Source organism: Hippoglossus stenolepis, chromosome 2, assembly GCF_022539355.2.
Source record: "Hippoglossus stenolepis isolate QCI-W04-F060 chromosome 2, HSTE1.2, whole genome shotgun sequence".
Lineage (NCBI taxonomy): Eukaryota > Metazoa > Chordata > Actinopteri > Pleuronectiformes > Pleuronectidae > Hippoglossus > Hippoglossus stenolepis.
This window is the reverse complement of record NC_061484.1, coordinates 7,291,247-7,312,109: the sequence shown is the minus strand read 5'-3', so window position 1 is coordinate 7,312,109 and position 20,863 is coordinate 7,291,247. Positions and strand designations below refer to the sequence as shown.

Here is a 20,863-nt window from a genome sequence, read left to right as displayed (position 1 = left end):
AAAAAATGGACATCAGTAAAAGTAATAAATATTATAATGCAAGGTAATATAAATATTATTCTAATATGAATAGAGAGAAATTGCATGGTGTCATAGGGATCTGTCGTGTTATGAATATGAATTTTCCGTGGCACAAGTTCATCAGGCTCATCTCTGTCCAGAGGTCCCTAAAATAATTCTATCTGTTCTCAGCAATACTTACTCTGTCAATTTTCCCCTTTTTGATTTGTATAACTAATTGATTGAGGTATTATTAATGTCATACATTTATTCAAGTATGTTATCTATCTTGTTGTATGAAATTGGTATCACCCTCTATTCTACACAACAGTTGAAGGCGATTATCCAGAAGGTGTTTTGATCTACAAGGAATTATCTTAGAGGAAAGCAGGTCTCTCCCATCACGTGCTGAGCTTCTGCTGTCGGGGGAAAGCAGCTGTGGTGCCAAAGCTGCAGCTGCCTGGCTCTTTATAAGATTACCATTCCTTTGTCAATGCAACAGGGCAGCAAGTCGTGATGAAGTCCGACGAAAGTTTATTCATCTGACATGTTCGGGTCACATGAGATCAGTACAGTGGCAGGTCAGGTTCATCCGTATGAAGTCATCAGCGTCTTTTATTGTTGTTTGTATGTAGGCTGTTCAGAGGGTTTCTATAAGGAGCTCAGGTTACTTGATTAATTATGTAATGACTGATAATAATTGCTGTTTATTTGCACATGAAACAAAGTGGAACAGCAGCTCCTTTAAATCTGTCCCTAGCATTGATCCTTACACTCTACATCTTTTGCAGTACTATGTATGCCACATATTATATACTATGTTTGGTGCGTGCATTTACTGTTAGATGATGCAATGATGTCATAACCATGGATTTTGGTGCTCAATCGACACAGCAATCTTAAAAAACCCTTTAGCCAACATTACATTCCACAGGCTCTTACATGAGTCATGCTGCTGCTATTTCACTTAAATATGAGCTTTATGATTAGATATGGAGTAGCTTCAAAGCACTTGAAATGGACATTTCTGTTATTTTATCAGAGGACACTGTTGATTTTAACTCTACACAGTGATTCTGGAGATCTCTTTAGTTAAAGTAATCAATGTTGCAATGTTTTATGGAGTGGCACTGACTTCTTGTATTTAGTATTCCAGTCATTGTGCTGTTTGGCTATTAGCAAGAGATTAAATTAAGATCCCATCTAGAGATGGAAGATTTCTGGCTCTGGACTTGCATGAAGGCACTGACTTTGTCTGCGAACACGATTATTTTCTCCAAACCGTCCCTCTCTTTCTTTTACTCCCTCTTGCTTTCTGTTGCTTCTCCTCATGCTCTCCATCTTTCTTCTTTCACAGGAAAAAGGAACAGGCTACTACAAAGAAGGACAGGGTGACCCATTGTCTGACAATATGTGAAAACATTGTGGCTCAGTCTCTGAGGTAGGCCTTGTTAGTTTAATTAAAATCTTTTTTTCCCCTGACGTTTAAAGGTTCAGTGTACATGATTTAGGCTCTTATCAGTAGAACTTAAATATAATATTCATAATTATGTTTTCATGAGTGCATAATCACCTGTAATTAAGAATCATTGTGTTTTCATTACATGAGAATGAGCCCTTTATATCGAAATCTGGAGCTGTTTCTTTTCCATGGAGTCTGCCATGTTTCTACATTAGCCCAGAACAGACAAACCAAACACCGGCTCTAGAGAGGGACTTTCCCGTTGTTACGTTACCTGGACGTCACTGTAGTGTAGGTTCTTCTACATGCTTGGAAGGGGAGGGTATGGCTAGATGTTACTATAATCAATAAGTTTCCATCTAAAACTCTTTCAATTATGTCAAGTTTATTACTACTTTAGTCTCCCAGGTATAATGGAGAATATTACTAAGCTGTGTGTGTGTGTGTGTGTGTGTGTGTGCGCGCGCGCGTGCGAAAAATGTTTGACCAAAACACATCTGAGTGGAAGAATGTTGCTGGTGTGGGCATGTTCATTTGGGTGCTTCATTTGTGAACAGTTGAGAGTCGAGTTATTGACATACACAAGCAATGTCCGTTATATATAATGACATTTGCCTGACTTTTGTTCTCTATGGTCCTGGGAGCAGAACGTCTCCAGAGTTTCAGAAACTGCTGGGCATCGCCATGGAGATGTTCCTGCTCTGCAGCGATGACAGCGAATCAGATGTCCGAATGGTAGCCGACGAGTGCCTGAACAAAATCATCAAAGTGAGCAGGAACCAATGAACTCTCTGGCAGGCTCCCTTCAACAGCCTTCATGTTTCCTTAAAAATAATAGAACAGCCAATATATTACGAGTTAATGTCTAGCTGGTAAACACTATGGACATGGTAGACCTAGGAAATAATGACTCATCCCTTGATTTGTGTTGATGATCATTTTAAATACGTTTTCTTTGCTGAATCATTCATGTTGTTCACAGTGTGTGTTTCTATTTCTCTTAAGGCACTGATGGACTCCAACCTGCCCAGACTGCAGCTTGAGCTGTACAAAGAAATAAAAAAGGTGATGAGATATGTCTGTTGTGAGTCAGACTAATGATCCATGTGAAGTGTTAAACCTATTTTATTGATATTGTTTTTTAAAGAATATTGCTAAGATTGTTTTAAATGGTGTTAATGTGATGGTGGTGATGTTGATTATTGTTTGTGTGCCTCTGTAGAACGGTGCCTCTCGGAGTCTGAGAGCAGCTCTGTGGAGGTTTGCTGAGCTTGCCCACCTCATCAGACCACAGAAATGCAGGTAAATACCTGAAATTAGTTTTTTTTTACCTTGTTCACATGACAACCATATTTAACCATATCCTACCAAAGGCGCAGCAAATTTTGGTGTACATCTAAACATCTGAACTCATTCAAATGTCTGTGCCAGGTTATTAAAATCAAATGTGTTTTATTATTTGACATTGCACGTCTCAGAATCACTTGCTTAAAGGAAGCGATGCAATGCCCTGTACTAATCTCACTGTGTTGCCCCCATCTCCTACTTGTGGTGCAGACCCTACCTGGTCAACCTGTTGCCGTGCCTCACCAGAATCACTAAGCGGCAGGAGGAGTCGGTGCAGGAGACTCTGGCTGCAGCAATGCCCAAGATTATGTCAGCTCTTGGACACTTTGCCAATGATGGCGAGATCAAGGTATCAACACAAAGTGGAAACAGTGTGGAGTGGACATTACATTTAGGCTCAGATAACTGTTTCAAATTTTGTGTTGAGGAAACTAGTGTTTCTTTTCATGTTTCCTGCTTCCTTCAGCCTATCACATGCTTGACATAGTTTATACTACAGGTCAAAAGTTTTAGAACATTCACAGTTCAGTTAACAGTTTTTTTCAAAACAAAATCATGTTCATGCGACAGAAGTAGCCCCGCTTTTAGGTACAAGGTCCTCATTTTGTCGCAGTTGGTCAGAGTCCTTATCTCGTCGGGAATAATCACATTCTATGTCACTCTCCTATGTTTGTTTATGTGCATGTTTTCATTGTAGTCTAACCACATCTGTTCCAGTTGCTGCTAAAAGCATTTGTGGCCAGCCTGAAGTCCAGCTCACCGACCATCAGACGGACTGCAGCAAGTTCAGCTGTCAGCGTGTGCCAACACTCCAGGCGCACCAGCTACTTTTACACCTGGCTCCTTAATGTGCTGCTGGGTAGGACACACAGAGACCCACACACTTATTTGACAGCTGAAACAAGCAGTCAATAAATGACATTTAGGAGCTAGTTTAGTATCAGACTGCTTTTAGTTACAGGTTCAAGGCAACACATATTCACATTTGACAAAGAAAGACACTCCCTCACCTTCTGTCTTTTTCCAGGACTGTTGGTTCCAGTGGATGAGGAGCACCCCACCCACTTAATCCTTGGGGTGCTGCTAACTCTTCGCTACCTGATGCCTCTGCTGCAGCAGCAAGTCAATACCACCAGCCTCAAAGGAAGCTTTGGAGTCACGAGGAAGGAGGCAGATGTACAGCCAACACCTGAGCAGCTGCTACAGGTAAGGAAAAGAGTGTGTGTGTGTGTGAGAGAGATGTAAAAGTCCTGATAAAGTTTTGGCTCACTTTTCTCTGTGTGTGTGTGTGTGTGTGTGTGTGTGTGTGTGTGTGTGTGTGTGTGTGTGTGTGTGTGTCTCTCAAGGTGTACGAGCTGACGCTACACTACACGCAGCACTGGGATCACAACGTGGTCACAGCTGCTCTGGAGCTGCTGCAGCAGATGTTCAGGACACCCCCGCCAGAGCTTCTGCACATGCTCATCACCGCTGGCAGCATTCAGCATGCCACTGTGTTTCGCCAGGACACAGAGAGCCGTGCACGCTCTGGCAGCATCCTGGAGCTCATTGGTAAACACATCAGTTAATCCCTCTTGTACTAGGGCCCTGCAGTAGTTAATTCATTAACCCATGTTAACTTTGTCAGGATATTCGTCGAACCAACCTTTTCTAGTTTCTGCTTTGGTCTGTCTTTGTGGCTTTGGGTTTGCTTTGCTAACTCACTCCCTATCCTCTTAAACTAATTGTTTCCTATGAGTCTCTCTGAGCTTTTGCTGCTTTTCTCTTCCTCACCTCCCGTTTCTACTTCCTGTTTTCCTGCCATCTGCAGCAGGGGGAGGGTCTTCCTGCAGTCCACTCCTTCTCAGGAAACCGAGAGGTGACTAGTCTATTTATCTCCTGCTCACCTCGCCCTTCTTACTGAGGTTCAAATCAGGGCTTGGGCAAATTTAACTTTTGGTCACTTACTGCAAATCATCAAAATAACTTTAATATGTATGATTAATGATATACTATGAGAAAGTTGCTGGTTTCTGTTATGAATGTGCTCGGTCTGAAGTAAATTGCCCACCCTCAGGTTTTCCTTATCTCCATCTGGTGTTTGACTGTTCGTTTTTGTGACACCTGCTGTTTTCAGGTAAGATGCTGTCAGGAGAGGAGGATGGTTTGGAGGACGACCCTGAGAGGACAGAAGTGACTGCTGGTGTCTTTACAGGTGAGATACATCAACCTGGAGGCAGAATGCATAGTGTGTGATAAATGTAGCGCTCTGACCAGCTTTAATTCACTGTTTAAACAAGATGGTAATGCCCCAATGCAGTAAAAAGTGTTATTGTCTATATCTTTACTCACAGCGTCAGTCGTTGGTGCAGAGAGCTCCTCTGCAGCCCAGGTTGACATCATCACTGAGCAACCCCGCTCCTCCCAGCATACCCTGCAGCCTGGCGACTCCGTGGACCTCAGTGCCTCCTCGGAGCAGGGCGGAGGCGGTGGCGGTACATCTGCGTCAGACACGCCAGAGTCACCCAATGACAATGAGGAGGAAATGCTGAGTCGTAGCTCCAGTGGTGGGGCCAACATCACTCCAGAGACGGCTGACTACACCACGCCAGAAAACGCCACCCCAGAGGGAGGCCCCCTAGGAGAGGGTGGGAATCTGCTAAGCACTAACGATCGCTCATTCCCACCCAGCGACTCATCCCAGACCACCACAGAGGGACCGGACTCAGCTGTCACTCCCTCAGACGTAGCAGAACTGGTCAGTATGACTGTACGGGCATCTGAGTGAGATCTAATGAGTTTAAGGAAAACAGCTTGAACATACAGCACCTTATTTTTGTTAAATGTAAAATACAGAGGACAGCGTTCTTCCCTGGAATAAGAAAAACTCAAATACTGTCATCACCTTGGATTCTTCAATGTCCAAACACCCAGTTAATATCCATTCTTTGAATCCTAATTCTATAAAGTGAAATGTAGCATAATTCATAAATTTCATTATTATTTCTGTTTGTCACAACAGCTGCAGTTTTATGCAAACCCTGAAGCAAACACATTAAAATTTAACCTTTCTTCAAATATTAATGCAATGTTACTTATTATAACATGAACCTAAAAATGAAGGAAAGATAGACAGCGATTGTGGCATGAACAAAGGTTTCGGTGAGATTGAGTCAATACTTAACAACCCGCCCTTTGTGAAATATCCCAATTTTGCACATTAATATTTGTAGCCAGCTAAGAGTCTGTCTGCTCTTGATTCCGAGATTTTCTCCATCTCTGCTAGACCACTTGAAGTCCCAGACAGCCAATGGCTTCACTTTGTGCAGTTCAGTATGAACGGATTTGGTTCATGGTGGTGTTGAGGGCTGAGATGGTAAATACAAACTTGAAACTAATCAAACCTCAGTGAAGACTGTTTTGTTAACGGTGTTTCCAGGTGTTGATTATTGAACTGTTTTTCCTCTTGTACATGAGCACCTTAATGAATGACTGGGTTCAACCATGTCACTCATTAAATACGTGTCGTTTTCACCGAAGCTCAAAAAAACACATATTATATTTGATTGAAAAATTCAATTATTTTTTCTATTAGCATAGACTTTCTTTATTTCAGGCAAGACACAGGATCTTGCTTTATAAAAGTGTGTGTGTGTGTGTGTGTGTGTGTGTGTGTGTGTGTGTGTGTGTGTGTGTGTGTGTGTGTGTGTGTGTGTGTGTGTGTGTGTGTGTGTGTGTGTGTGTGTGTGTGTGTGTGTGTGTGTGTGTGTGTGTGTGTGTGTGAAAACTGAAATGGTAAAATGTATGTTAGAATTTTAACTATGGACATCTCCTCATTCTATTTGTGGCCTTGTCCCAGAGGATCGCTATAGCACTTAACACACTGGAAAGTGATTGACAGCCGTGTTTGAAATGAGGTTTTTGGTATTTAATGAAGTGAAACATGAATCTCAAATGTCACATAAAGATTATGTTATAAAATGTTCTTCTCATCATAACGCATTGGACAAAATGTGACTGCTCACCCTGCAGCTGGAATCCATTGAGTTGTTGTGAGGCAGGTCATGTGAACCTGTTGTCGTCTGGAGACATCATGTTGTCAGATTGTCCTTTCTAACAATTCCACCCCTATGATCTTGCCCCCCCTCTCCTTTATCCTTCTCCTCACTCCGCCGCAGTCGCGCACTCCATTGCCACGGGTGATCGAGCCGTCCCCACCCTCGCCAACTTCCACGGAGGGTCCCGACAGCACAGACAGCGACTCCTCTGTCTACACTGCTTCCTCTTCGTCATCTTCGTTCTCTTTCTCCTCCTCCTCCTCTTTCTATGCCACTTCCTCCTCTAGCACTAGTGAAAAGGTCAGCCAATTGGACACCGTGAAAACGAGTGGGAGGGGCTTGCTTGTCTGGAAACTTTTGGCTTTCTTCATTCTTTCACCTTCCGTTCGTTTGTTCGTCTGAACCCATGCACAGAATTAGCCTTGATTATTTCTTCTTCCCCCTCTTTACTACATTGACAACATACTCCCCTTGTGTCCAGTGATTTTCCTTCAAAAATAACAAGCCTCTGAAAGTTCTTTGTAAAAACAAGCAACCCTGATATCCTCTGTTACTGGCTTTCCACCAAGTTCAAAAATAGGAGCATGGAGACCATATGTTCCTTAAATGTGTTTCCCTTTCCCTTTCTAGAGGCTGTGACGGGCTTTTGTTCCAGCTGGAGTCATACATGGACAGAAAAAAATAAAAAAATAAATTCCTCATGAGTACTTTGTAGATAAAGCCTTTTATCACCCAACTAGTTTGCTGTAAAAGTTCATGCAAATTACCTAAAAATCATGTGCACTTTTCGTGGTTGATGTTAAAAGTAATACTTGACTAATCTAGGGGACATTCATTTTAGAGATAGTTTGGATCAAAAGCTTGCTCTTCCTCTGGCAGATTGTGGCAACCACAATTGAAGTTGTCGAGCCTGTGCTTCTTCCTGTATGCAGTTGATTTAGTGTAAATTGCGTTTGGACCCAAGCATGATTCAAATGATGAGTTTTATTTTAGGGAACACTAGTTTGACATGCAATTCTAGTCATTTGTTGTGCTGTGTCTTTGTCTTTCACCCAGCAAATCTAACTCAGTGACTCAAACCTCTTCAGGTGTCCTTTGCATGTGATTGCATTTCAAACTAAGGCAGATTCGGTGTATTTGCAAAGTTGAGTTTAGTTCCACTCTGGAGATATCTGTTTTGTGTCTGTGCACAAGGTGCTGGACGGAAGTGAGAGTCAGTACTCTGGGATGCAGATCGGGACACTACAGGATGAGGAAGAGGAAGGAACAGCACCGTCCTCCCAAGAAGAACCAACAGAACCATTCCTGCAGTCAGCACTGGGTATGTTTGTACACATACACATACACACACGGCTCTGGTGACTGATATTACTCCATGATTATGATTTAATGTTTCTGTGTTTGTGTGCAGCTCTGAGCAAGCCTCATCTCTTCGAAGGCCGAGGTCACAACCGGCAGGGTTCAGACAGCAGCGTGGACCGCTTCATACCAAAGGATGAACCTCCTGAACCCGAACCAGACATCAAGGTAGAGACACACCCAACAACAAAAAAATCTCCATGCCAGCATTTCACAGTGGACAATAAGGTCCACGCTACAAAGGTCTAATAGAAGCAAAACGACAACATTTCCTGTGTTTTGATTATGAATCTCCTCTGCCTGCTTCTTAGCAATCACGGATAAAGGGTCCTATTGGACATTACACAGACCAGGGGATGGAGCCGCTGGTGCACTGTGTACGGCTTCTCTCTGCTTCCTTCCTGCTGACAGGACAAAAGAATGGTGAGCGCTAATAAAAACCTCTTAAAATGACTACATTTTTTAAAGGTTGAGGAAAATGAACTGAATCTGAACATTATGGTGATCTGGTAACCATTTATCCACTACTACGAAGAACAGATAATTAAGAGAACAACGTTAAAAACAACCATTTAGGTAAATTCTGTCAGTAACAACATCTTTAGAATAAGAAAAGTTCATAAGGATAACCACTTGGGCGTCTACTAATGTCTTTTCTCTTTTTCTAGGTCTGATCCCCGACAAGGAGGTGCGAGTGAGTGTGAAGGCCCTGGCGGTCAGCTGTGTGGGAGCAGCAGGAGCGCTACATCCTGAAGCCTTCTTTAATTCCCTCTACCTGGAGCCGCTGGACGGCGTCCCAGCAGAAGGTAGGTTTCTGTGGTGCTTGACACCTGAATAGGTCGCTATCAAGAAAATCACATTATTAAGTCAATGCTCCCTAATTCAGGGGAAGGCTTAATGGACAATGTTAATGTTGCAATAATCATCACAGTATTAAGTCACATCATTTCAGTTGAGCTCATCCCTCAGACTCGAGTAGTTTTTATTGGTGTTTGATAAGGCTGTACCCAACCAAGAATTTTACATATAAAGATATTCAACAATTTGTTAGAGAGACTATGAAGCAACACTTCATTGAGATGCCAGATTTTTGGAACAGTGTCCCACGGGACCTTCAGGCTGACCGCGCCTTTAAAGTAACATAGTAAACTACCCAAGTCATCCCTCTGTGCTAAAACATTTTAGTGACGGACCGGAAAAAAACTTGCTCTACTCTACATTAGATATCCAACAATAAATCGTATTAAGTTGCTGTGTGCTGTAAATTCACAGCTTCTAGGCGGAAAGTGAAACATAGCACATTCTCAGAGACTGACCAGTCAAGGCCTCTCTTCCTCAGGGCAGCTGCCTGTGTCTCACACTCCTCTTTGGTTTGGATCTGCAGCTGCCTCTACCAATAACAGGCACTTACACCAAGTGGAGGGGGTGACCTGATGTAGTGGAATTATTTTACTTCAGATTTTATTACCTCTGTGAAGGAGGTTTTATTTCCATCTGCGTTAGTTAACTGATTTCCCTGAAAATGCTGTGAAGGGGCGGGCCATTGCCCAAGGAACAACCCATTAAACCTTTCTGGACGCCCAGCACACCTTCAGATGTTTTCACTTGTTACCTGATTATACCCGTGCACAGGGAAAGGGTGGGCGGGGCTCCACAGGAAGCATGGTGATGTCACTGCACTCCGTGAACCAGTAAACTAGCAGGAGAGAGGGAGGTGCAAATTAATCACAGCTTGTACACCCTCATGTAATCAGGCCTTAAGTGACAAGACCAGTGTTGGTGGAGCATTGATATTTAAACCTCTCACACTTATATGTGGATATGGAGCTCTACAAATATAATGTGTATACAGCTGAATTAAGTTTTGAAGCACTTTTGAATTGTTCAAGGTAAAAATAACTTTTTGATACAATAGTGTTTGTTCTTTCTTCCACTAACAGACATTGTAAATGTGGATTTTCTTTAGATATGGCTGTTTTTATTTTTTTTACCTCTGTTGCAATGTAAGTACCTGTCTGTTAAAATGCATGAATTGTATTTGTCTTTTGCACTTTCATTGACCCTCATTCCTTTCTCTGTCCCCTTTCAGAGCAGCAGTATATCAGTGACGTGCTGTGTCTCATTGACCATGGGGACCCTCAGATCCGAGGGGCCACAGCCATCCTCTGTGGAGCCATCATACAGGCCGCACTCATCAAAACTCGTTTCAACATACACACCTGGCTGGCCAGTGTGCAGACTTCAACAGGTTAGTGTGTGTGTGTCTCTTTACACAGGCCTGTTGGTCTTGCTGCTGACAAATTAAAAGTCTGGATTTTGTTTAATGGTGCACTTCTCACCTGTCGTCCTGTCCAGGTAACCCTCTGTCCCTGGTGGACTTGGTGCCTTTACTCCAGAAAACGCTCAAAGATGAGTCCTCTGTCACCTGCAAGATGGCTTGTTCTGCAGTGAGGGTAAGACGGATCCGTTTGAGTGTGTTGATCACCTGTGTTTTGTGTTTTGAGTCTGACCTTTTTTAATGTTTGTGTTCAGCACTGCATCATGACGGTGTGCAGCAGTACTCTGAGTGAGCTCGGCTTGCAATTGTTGATCAACCTGCTGGCTCTGAGGGATTTATCCTATTGGCTCGTTCGGACTGAGCTATTGGAGACCCTGGCTGAGATGGACTTCCGGTATGATTTTTAAAAAATTGTTTCCCAGCTGAAACTCATCAATGATGTTTTATCTGACTAAATATATTAACTCATTTGTGTTTTTAGATTAATTAACTTCCTGGAGAGGAAAACGGAGAATTTGCACAAAGGAGATCATCACTACACTGGAGTATGTTATTTTATCTTTCATGTATTTCCTGTTAATGTTTTGGATCCACAAACACATATGCAGTGTAATTTTCATCTTGACCTGCCTGAACTGTGATCCCTAATTTGTCGATATTGTTCTCCATCCAGCGGCTGCGGTTGCAGGAAAGAATCCTGAATGATGTGGTCATCCGTCTTTTAGGAGATGATGATCCAAGAGTGCGGCACGTGGCTGCGTCTGCTGTCAGCAGGTACGACATCATTTGTCTGGGGGGTGTGCAGAGGCAGGATGTAACACATTTATTCCGCTGCAGAGATCACGTTTTGTTTACAGCACATCAACGCTGCTGTCGGCGCTTATCTCCATGAAATCTCTCGACATCTTCCTCAGTGTCCCGTGTGTGACAGTGCTTTTTTGACTGGAGATAAAAAAAAATTCAGTGTTGCATCAGAAGCATTATCATTCCCCCCCCCCGCTTGCTTGTGTTGAATCAAGTGTGGATCCCCTGCTGTGGTCAGATCCTGCAGACCTTATACTAGGGGACCAGACGGAGAAAGTCCGCAGGAACCGCTCTAACTCAAGTTTCCATCTCTCCAACAGACTGGTCCCCCGGTTGTTTTATGACTGTGACCAGGGCCAGGTGGACCCAGTGGTGGCTATTGCCAGAGACCAGAGTTCAGTCTACCTGCAGCTGCTTATGCATGAGACACAACCACCCTCCCAGTTCACCGTTAGCACCATCACAAGGTAAATGCTTTCATTTGGTGTCACTTGCTCTCAATGCCATCATTGTCAATAATACACAATGGTCATGTTTCATTTTATAGTACCTACCACATAACTATAGTAACTTTGGTGTTGACCGTTTAATCTTCAAGCCATGAAACCACAATTTTCACTTCTTTTCCATAAGTTCAAGTGGAAAAGTCCCAAAGGTTATGACTAAATGAAAGAACCGTCTTTCTTGAACTGGTTTCTTTTCTATGTCAGGACGTACAGAGGCTACAACCTGTCCAACGCTGTGTCCGATGTTACACTGGAGAACAATTTGTCCAGAGTTGTCACGGCCGTCTCCCACGCTTTCACCTCCTCTACCTCCAGGGCTCTAACTGTAAGCCTCTAGACATTTGTATAAAAGGCTTTTTTTTTCTTTTTTTTCTGCTGTGTCACGCACTCATGGTATTTTTGCATTTTCATAACTTGTCTGAATATCATTTCTTTATTTCTCTACAGTTTGGCTGTTGTGAGGCCTTGTGCCTCCTGGCTTCAAATTTTCCAGTGTGCACTTGGAGCACTGGCTGGCACTGCGGATATGTTAGCTGCAGTAGCATGTTTAATTCCCGCTCTAGCCTGAACCGCAGCAGGGGCAGGGCTCTCAGGTTTGTCTCCCCATCGTGAATTCATTCTTTTCTGTACATTTAATGCCGTTCTTGTGTAATCTGCACCATAACATCTTACATTTCAGTTCTACTATATTCACAACTGATTATCCTGTCACTGTCCTGTCCCTCTCCAGTCTGTCCCAGCCCAGCAGTGCTCCAGGCTCTTCAACCACCTCATCGGCACAGGACACAGAGCGGAGGACTCTGACCGTGGGAATGGCCAATATGGTCCTCTCCTTACTCTCCTCCGCCTGGTTCCCACTCGATCTTTCTGCACATCAGGATGCACTTTTGCTCTCTGGGAATCTGCTTGCTGGTGGGTAATATTCTGAAAATGTCCACCATGTTGTAGCTTGCAAAGATATTGCATTTCCAAACACGCTACCCCTCACTCAACCTCTTGGATGTTTGCAGCTGTGGCTCCTAAATGCATGCGCAACCCCTGGACGGGAGAGGAAGAAGGTGGCAGCACAAGCGGAGGCCAAAATAAGATGGAGGAACCCTGGGCAGCACTGTCGGAGCGCTCCCTGGTGGCCATGTTGGAGCAACTTTTCTCCCATCTGCTCAAGGTGCTCAACATCTGTGCCCATGTGTTGGACGACACGCCACCTGGACCAGCAGTGAAGGTCAGTCTTATCAGAGATTGTTCTTATTTTATAGGCTTTTATATGACACAGATTTATTTGTAAGTCACATTTTATTAATCACAAATAATTGTTATATTAGAATAAATGAGAAATTTTAATATAACAGAAAAATTTAGGACATATTTTAGGAGAACCAACCATGGCTACAGTTTGTGTCAAACAGGTCAGTAATCTGTTGTGTTAATGTCCTAAATACGTGTGTGTGTGTGTGTGTGTGTGGTGGTCTGAATGGTGCCAGCACTGAGCAGTGTGCTGCACCTGGTGCGACCCCACACAGAGTGATACTGGTTCCTGCCGACAGAGACTGTAAAGGCATTGGTCTTCTGTGCGATGGTTCCATACATTCATATAGCAAAAGATTTACAGTAATATACTTGTTGAAAATCATCATGTTGGAGAAGCTTGATATGATCGCCTTCAAGACATGAGGGATGATTTAAATAAATGTATTACAGAAACTGTTCCCTAAACAGAAATTGGAGGATCAGATAAAAAAAAAATGCAGTCAAAGATATTGTTCACCTACATTAAGCACAGATTATGAATAATATGAGAATAAATGATGTACAATGTCAAAGAGGAATCAAATAACTCCACAATATTTAATAGAACATTTTCCACAAGCATTTTTATTAAAAGGAAGATGAAGGTTCTTGGCTTGTCTGGTTTGATACTTATTCCCTGTACTTTTTAGGCCACCCTCCCCTCCCTGAGCAACACCCCCTCCCTCAGTCCTATTCGCAGGAAAGGCAAAGAGAAGGAGGCTGCGGAGCCCAGTGCTGCTCCTATGAGCCCAAAGAAAAGCAATGATGTCAGCACAGGTACATGAACCCTTCGCCCTACACTAACACAGGTACAGATAATCTGATTGTCTGTGAATACTTAATAAAGATGTTGGTGTTTTTTTTTGTGAGCAGGGAGGCCAGCAGACAGCACAGGGTCGGCAGCTGTGAACAAATCTTCCACGCTTGGCAGCTTCTACCACCTGCCACCCTACCTCAAGCTTTATGATGTCCTCAAAGCTACACATGCCAACTACAAAGTAAGAACACGCATCTGTTTTTTAAAACACTTCCTAACATAAAAGTATTTCATGGAGCTTAAACCGTGTCGCTGTTATTTTTTTGTCTCCAGGTGACGTTAGACCTTCACAGTACCCAGGAGAAGTTTGGAGGTTTCCTGCGTTCCACTTTAGATGTTCTGTCTCAGCTGTTGGAGCTGGCCACACTACACGACATCAGCAAGGTAAAGAAGATAATGACATCACCTCTATTAGACACTCTCAATCTGTCAATAATAGTGGGAGCAAGAATGAGAGGATGGAAGCAAGAGTTTATTTTGTTTCATTAATAAACCATTAAACTCTATTAATGTTGATTGGAGTTAATACAATATAATGGGGGTTTTGTTTTCTTTCAGTGTGTGGAGGAAATTTTGGGCTACCTCAAGTCCTGCTTCTCCCGAGAACCAACCATGGCTACAGTTTGTGTCCAACAGGTCAGTAATCTGTTGTGTTAATGACCTATATTTCCTGTGTGTGTGTGTGTGGTCTGAATGGTGCCAGCACTGAGCAGTGTGCTGCACCTGGTGCGACCCCACACAGAGTGATACTGGTTCCTGCCGACAGAGACTGTAAAGGCATTGGTCTTCTGTGCGATGGTTCCATACATTCATATAGCAAAATATTTACAGTAATATACTGGTTGGAGTAGCTTGATATGATCACCTTCAAGACATAAGGGATGATTTAAATAAAGGTATTACAGAAACAGTTCCCTAAATGGAAATTGGAGGATCTTTTCTCATTAAAAAAATGCTGTCAAAGATAGCAGATTGTGAATAATATGAGAATTAACAAATGGTGCATTTCTTTCCTCTGTACACTAACGTTACAAAGAATTGTCTTATTCAAAACCAAATACACAAACGGAAAGCATTCTTTAAATGTTTAGACTCCAAGTAAAGGCGCTGACTTACGAGATAATAAATTACTGTTTAATATTAAGACTGTTCCAGAATTTGGGCAGTGAGATACTTCATGAAAAGTGTGAAAGTCTCCATTAAAGAACTATTTAGAGTCCGAGTTAGATGTGGTGTTTTCTTTATGGTAACTCAAGATGTCACTTTCTTTAGCTGTTAAAAACCCTGTTTGGCACCAACCTGGCCTCCCAGTACGAGGGGGTCCTGAGTGGACCCAGCCGTTCCCAGGGTAAGGCTCTGCGTCTCGGCTCGTCCAGCCTGCGACCAGGTCTCTACCACTACTGCTTCATGGCACCGTACACGCACTTCACCCAGGCTCTTGCAGACGCTAGTCTCCGCAACATGGTGCAGGCTGAACAGGAGCAGGACACGTCTGGGTAAGTTGTAGAAACGCACCGATTTTTAAATGCAAGCCGACAATTCCATAAATTTGCAATGAAATATGTCCCTCCTTTCTATGCTTGTAGGTGGTTTGATGTAATGCAAAAGGCATCCAATCAGCTGAGGTCCAACATTGCAAATGCAACTCGCAACAGAGGAGACAAGGTACTTGCATCGTCCTGCAACTTTTTCAGAACTGTAATAGATATGTCAAGACTCCAAATGATTCTTGACTAAGTTGCTGCTGTTCTAAAAGCTCCCTTTTCCCTCCAGAACGCCATCCACAACCACATTCGTCTATTTGAGCCACTTGTGATCAAAGCGTTGAAGCAGTACACAACCAGCACCTCTGTGGCCCTGCAGAGACAAGTGCTGGACCTGCTCGCCCAGCTTGTGCAGCTCAGAGTCAACTATTGCCTGCTGGACTCAGATCAGGTTAAATAAATACATACTGATGGTTTTACAAGGATTCGTTCAAAACTTGGAAAAGCTGGCTCATTCAGGAAAATATTTTCTCTGTTTCAGGTGTTCATCGGCTTTGTCCTTAAGCAGTTTGAATACATTGAAGTGGGACAATTCAGGTAAGTTTTCTCCATCACAGATATTTGTAATACTTCAATGTATCACTAATGTCAGAAACCCATTCACATGGATCTAAACTAATTCCTGTTACACTTTTCCAACAGAGATTCAGAGGCCATCATTCCAAACATCTTTTTCTTCCTGGTGCTGTTGTCCTATGAGCGCTACCACTCCAAGCAGATAATCAGCATTCCAAAGATCATCCAGCTTTGTGACGGCATCATGGCAAGTGGCAGGAAAGCTGTCACACATGGTGAGAGGATCACAAGCAAAGCACACGACACAAAATAATTTGCTCTACTTGTAAGCATGTTCTGTTTAGCCACTTGATGAACCTTTAGTTATCGGATATGCTGTTTTTTCTCGACAGCCATCCCAGCTTTGCAGCCAATAGTTCATGACCTGTTTGTCTTGAGGGGCTCAAACAAAGCCGATGCAGGCAAAGAGCTGGACACGCAGAAAGAAGTGGTGGTCTCCATGTTGCTCAGACTCGTACAGCACCATCAGGTAAGGTTACAAGCTGATGCAGGAAGACGACAGCAGGCTATTCTCTTCAATTATTCCAGCCACACTTTCCTCTGCCTTACATGTTCCTTTCATATGCATGTTTTTAGGTGCTGGAGATGTTTATCCTTGTGCTGCAGCAGTGTCACAAAGAGAATGAGGACAAGTGGAAGAGACTGTCCAGACAGATTGCTGATGTTCTACTCCCCATGATCGCCAAGCAGCAAGTAGGAAAATCCATGCAGTGTTTTTGTAATTGGTCATTGAGACTATAATGCATGTAAGAAATGGTCTGAAAGCTTAAACATATTTGTATGTCGTGTCTTTACAGATGCATCTGGACTCTCCGGAGGCTTTGGGAGTGTTGAACACTCTTTTTGAGACTGTAGCTCCCTCTTCTCTCAGGCCTGTGGACATGCTGCTCAAGAGTATGTTTACCATCCCAGCCACCATGGTGAGACCTGTCTTTGCACAATCTGATGTACCTTAACACCTTGTCTGCTGTTTGTTAAGTGATTGCAAAGTAGATGTTTGTAATCAAACCTCTTCTCTACTCCAGGCATCCGTAGCTACTATACAGCTGTGGGTGTCTGGTATCCTCGCCGTGCTCAGGGTACTCGTCTCCCAGTCCACTGAGGACATTGTCCTGTCGCGAGTCCATGAGCTCTCCCTCTCCCCACATCTCCTCTCCTGCCACACAATCCGCCGCCTGCATCAGCAGAGCCCCTTTCCGAACGACCCGCCTGCTGCTGACACACTCGGTAACCAGGAGACTAATGGAGAGGCACAGAAAGTCCAACCTGAGGAAACCTTTGCCCGGTTAGTAAGAGTATTCACTGTCCCGTTGAGTTTAAATGTTTCTGAAATAAGATTTGAGTGATGTATTTTTTTTTTGTCCCACACATTTCTGATTTTGACCTTTTTTCACTTGTAATGTCATGTTCCACCTCCCTCCAGGTTCCTGCTGCAGCTGGTAGGAGTGTTGCTGGATGATATTTCCTCCAGAGAAGTCAAAGTGGACATTACAGAGCAACAACACACCTTCTACTGCCAACAGCTGGGTACACTGCTCATGTGTCTCATACATGTCTTCAAAAGTGGTGAGCATAGCATTTTATTATTCAATTTCTTTATTTTAAATGTCAGGGTTAAAACAAGTTTTATTTTGAGATATTTTTCTATTTTCTTCCTCCAGGAATGTTTCGCAGGATCACAGCTGCAGCCAGTCGTCTCCTGAAGGGCGAGGGTGGCAGTGGACAGACTGGCACGGAGGGCGGCCTCTTTTATCCCCTGGAGGGCCTGAACAGCATGGTGCAGTGCCTCATCACCACCCACCCCTCCTTGGTGCTCCTTTGGTGCCAGGTCCTCCTCATCATTGACTACACCAACTACTCTTGGTGGGCTGAGGTTCACCAGACACCCAGGTAAGAGCAGTGTTTGGGCCCCATTTATGTCAGGTTTGTATAGACTCTAAATTAAGAATTCAAATGACCACATTTGACAGAAAGCAAGGACACTCGTGTGAAGAAGGAAAAATGGTTCTTGAAATCGAGGTTTCCTATTGTAATAGATCCCAAGCAGCTTCTGGCTTTTATAATGAATTGATTTTGTACATAGAATTTAGTTGAATATCATCCTGCCCATCAGTCCTAGCTCTGTTCTTCTCTTTTCCTTCTGACAGGAGACAGAGCCTCTCGTGCACGAAGTTGCTGAGCCCTCACTCCTCAGGGGAATGTGAAGAAGACAAACCTGGGTCCCAGTTAGCAATGGTCAACAGAGAGATCGTACGGAGGGGAGCTCTTATCCTCTTCTGTGACTATGTGGTGAGACTCCTAACGTTTCATTTTGCTGACGTTACTTTATTTATTTTTTTCCCAACGTGGATGTTTAATGTGTGGTTTTCTCACCTTTTTTAGTGTCAGAATCTCCACGACTCGGAGCATCTGACTTGGCTGATTGTCAACCACGTACGTGACCTGATTAACATTTCCCATGAGCCTCCGGTGCAGGACTTCATCAGCGCTGTACACCGGAATTCATCTGCCAGTGGCCTCTTCATCCAGGCCATTCAGTCACGCTGTGACAACCTCACCACGGTATTGGTCATTTTTTGATCTGCTTTATTCTCTTTTGTTTTCTATCCACAATCTGCTGACCACCTGGCTAACCTCTCCTTTTCTTTCCTCTCAACCTTTACCACCCTTTCTGCCGGGCCACCATCCCTCTTATTGTTACCTTAACTCTGATGCAGCCTACCATGTTGAAGAAGACTCTGCAGTGTTTGGAGGGCATCCACCTGAGTCAGTCTGGATCGCTGCTCATGCTTTATGTAGACAAGCTGCTCAATACGCCTTTCAGAGTTCTGGCTCGCATGGTGGACACGCTGGCGTGTCGCAGGGTGGAAATGCTGCTAGCTGAGACACTACAGGTACACTTTACTGTTGGGTTACGTTTTCTTGTCCCACAGGAGTTTGGCTGTATGTTGCACATATGATCCTTGGGTATATATTGGTTGTATACCTCACTGCATTGTTCCTTACACCCTCCAGAACAGTATAGCTCAGTTGCCTGTGGAGGAACTGGACAGGATCCAGGAATACCTTCAGACCAGTGGGCTCGCTCAGAGGTAACGTTACTGTGTATTGCAGCCATTTTAAGGAATATACTTGGATTTTATTTTTTTATCTAGTGAAGTAAGGAGCTTGATTTCCCACCTGCTAAAACCAGATCATAAGTGTACACAACCAAGCACATGACTTTTTTGGCTTGATCTCCCATAAACTACTATTGAAAATCTTAATGTGTTGTATCCTCTGTCACAGGCATCAGAGGTTCTACTCCCTGCTGGACAGGTTCAGAGCCACTGTTGCTGACACAAGCAGCCCCTCCCCTCCTGTGACATCACACCCGTTGGATGGAGATCCACCCCCTGCCCCTGAACTGGTGATTGCAGATAAGGTGAGGAATTATCGATTTGGCCTTTGCAAGGTGTGTTCAGTCAAAGCTGGATAGCGGAGTACTTGTATATATCACACAATCCACAAAACACTTTTAGGAACAGCTCAGTCTCATAATGGAACCAATTTAATTCATACACATTAAGGAAATATTAAACCCTTTCTCTTGTTTCTAGGAGTGGTACGTGGCTCTGGTGAAGTCTCAGTGCTGTCTTCGTGGCGATGTGTCCCTGTTGGAGACGACTGAACTTCTTACCAAACTACCTCCTGCTGATCTCTTGAACATCATGAGCTGCAAGGTGAGAAGTTACACATGCAGCCCTTCAGTCTGCACACAAACTTTATTTTGCAGTAAAATATGTATTGACCCAAAAGAGCACCAAAATATTTCAATATAACTCAGAATTAATAATTTATTCATCTAGTTTGGTTTCTTTATTTTTGCTGCAGTCCCACACTCTGTGGCAAACTGGCATATTTTATTTCAATTTATCACTAAATCTGAATGTTGCCCTCTGTCATCTTTTCACCAGGATTTCAACCTAAGCCTGCTGTGTCCATGCCTGAGTATAGGCGTGCAGCGGTTAGCACGAGGTCAGGGTCCGCTCTTGTTGGAGACGGCCTTGCAGGTGACCCTCGAGCAACTAGCAGCGGTCACCGGGTCACTTCCTGCACCACACCAGTCCTTCCTGCCTCCTTCCCAACCCCAGCCCTACTGGGTACAACTGGCTGATGTGTATGGTAAGAAACATTGGATGAATAAGTACAAGTCAGTTCAACTTGGTTAATGCTCAAGTTGTCATTCCTCCTATTTATTTTTTTTTCTCATAAAACGTTCCTCTGTTTCAGATGTGGCAGATTTCTACCCTCGCGTTTTGTCGCTCTGCAGAGCTCTGTCCCAGTACCTGCTGAGTGTGAGCCAGCTGCCTTCCTCACTACATATTCCCTCTGACAAGGAGCATCTCATCACCACTTTCACCTGCACTGCCACTGAGGTAAAAGACCACATAATAAATGTTAGCATCCTTTTGAGTGCTTTGGACGACATATCAGAATCTAAATCTTCCTTGTAGCTGCAATGAATCAGTATTATAGTTAATAAGTATTTTGATATAAAATATAAATCTTAAACTTAGGACGATTTAGTTGTGTGATTGCTTTACACCCACTGCCTTTGTATTTTTTGCTGTCTTCTTACTCCTGTGTATGTGTGACTCTGACAGGTGGTGGTGTGGCGTCTGCTCCAGGATCAGTTGCCCCTGAGTGTGGACCTACAGTGGGCTCTATCCTGCCTCTGTCTGTCCCTGCAGCAGCCCTGTGTCTGGAACAAGCTTTCCACTGCAGAGTACACCACACACACCTGCTCCCTTATCTACTGCTTACGGCTGATCATTTCTGCAGGTAATGAGGCCAGCAGGATCAT

At 43.6% G+C, this 20,863-nt stretch overlaps 1 protein-coding gene and 2 non-coding genes across 8 annotated transcripts in view; all 3 read left to right on the top strand.

Moving 5' to 3' along the window:
• Window positions 1–20,863, top strand: part of htt (huntingtin) — a 32,735-nt gene that overhangs the window by 1,140 nt on the left and 10,732 nt on the right. For 4 of the 6 annotated variants that reach the window (XM_035170008.2, XM_047342154.1, XM_047342156.1 and 1 more), the window contains exons 2-50: window positions 1,358–1,441; window positions 2,110–2,230; window positions 2,468–2,527; window positions 2,685–2,764; window positions 3,020–3,158; window positions 3,527–3,668; window positions 3,837–4,015; window positions 4,156–4,360; window positions 4,620–4,667; window positions 4,926–5,003; window positions 5,143–5,546; window positions 8,041–8,167; window positions 8,258–8,373; window positions 8,517–8,628; window positions 8,874–9,011; window positions 10,295–10,453; window positions 10,561–10,658; window positions 10,738–10,877; window positions 10,965–11,028; window positions 11,157–11,257; window positions 11,608–11,754; window positions 11,998–12,118; window positions 12,241–12,386; window positions 12,524–12,705; window positions 12,804–13,015; window positions 13,731–13,857; window positions 13,954–14,078; window positions 14,171–14,281; window positions 14,456–14,533; window positions 15,170–15,393; window positions 15,484–15,562; window positions 15,671–15,832; window positions 15,923–15,978; window positions 16,084–16,232; window positions 16,350–16,486; window positions 16,594–16,710; window positions 16,815–16,937; window positions 17,043–17,302; window positions 17,441–17,583; window positions 17,679–17,907; window positions 18,165–18,306; window positions 18,400–18,579; window positions 18,735–18,911; window positions 19,033–19,109; window positions 19,306–19,441; window positions 19,617–19,739; window positions 19,974–20,181; window positions 20,290–20,435; window positions 20,664–20,841. In XM_035170008.2, the coding sequence (XP_035025899.1) occupies window positions 1,358–1,441; window positions 2,110–2,230; window positions 2,468–2,527; window positions 2,685–2,764; window positions 3,020–3,158; window positions 3,527–3,668; window positions 3,837–4,015; window positions 4,156–4,360; window positions 4,620–4,667; window positions 4,926–5,003; window positions 5,143–5,546; window positions 8,041–8,167; window positions 8,258–8,373; window positions 8,517–8,628; window positions 8,874–9,011; window positions 10,295–10,453; window positions 10,561–10,658; window positions 10,738–10,877; window positions 10,965–11,028; window positions 11,157–11,257; window positions 11,608–11,754; window positions 11,998–12,118; window positions 12,241–12,386; window positions 12,524–12,705; window positions 12,804–13,015; window positions 13,731–13,857; window positions 13,954–14,078; window positions 14,171–14,281; window positions 14,456–14,533; window positions 15,170–15,393; window positions 15,484–15,562; window positions 15,671–15,832; window positions 15,923–15,978; window positions 16,084–16,232; window positions 16,350–16,486; window positions 16,594–16,710; window positions 16,815–16,937; window positions 17,043–17,302; window positions 17,441–17,583; window positions 17,679–17,907; window positions 18,165–18,306; window positions 18,400–18,579; window positions 18,735–18,911; window positions 19,033–19,109; window positions 19,306–19,441; window positions 19,617–19,739; window positions 19,974–20,181; window positions 20,290–20,435; window positions 20,664–20,841 (6,890 nt within the window). The remainder of the gene's footprint in view (window positions 1–1,357; window positions 1,442–2,109; window positions 2,231–2,467; window positions 2,528–2,684; window positions 2,765–3,019; window positions 3,159–3,526; window positions 3,669–3,836; window positions 4,016–4,155; window positions 4,361–4,619; window positions 4,668–4,925; window positions 5,004–5,142; window positions 5,547–8,040; window positions 8,168–8,257; window positions 8,374–8,516; window positions 8,629–8,873; window positions 9,012–10,294; window positions 10,454–10,560; window positions 10,659–10,737; window positions 10,878–10,964; window positions 11,029–11,156; window positions 11,258–11,607; window positions 11,755–11,997; window positions 12,119–12,240; window positions 12,387–12,523; window positions 12,706–12,803; window positions 13,016–13,730; window positions 13,858–13,953; window positions 14,079–14,170; window positions 14,282–14,455; window positions 14,534–15,169; window positions 15,394–15,483; window positions 15,563–15,670; window positions 15,833–15,922; window positions 15,979–16,083; window positions 16,233–16,349; window positions 16,487–16,593; window positions 16,711–16,814; window positions 16,938–17,042; window positions 17,303–17,440; window positions 17,584–17,678; window positions 17,908–18,164; window positions 18,307–18,399; window positions 18,580–18,734; window positions 18,912–19,032; window positions 19,110–19,305; window positions 19,442–19,616; window positions 19,740–19,973; window positions 20,182–20,289; window positions 20,436–20,663; window positions 20,842–20,863) is intronic. The other 2 variants (XM_035169982.2, XM_035169972.2) reach the window with 1 other exon arrangement.
• LOC118101477 lies at window positions 13,253–13,381 on the top strand. The gene has a single exon (XR_004694557.2). It is a non-coding gene; the product is annotated as a small Cajal body-specific RNA 14 (non-coding RNA).
• LOC118101484 lies at window positions 14,576–14,707 on the top strand. Its single transcript, XR_004694558.1, has one exon. It is a non-coding gene; the product is annotated as a small Cajal body-specific RNA 14 (non-coding RNA).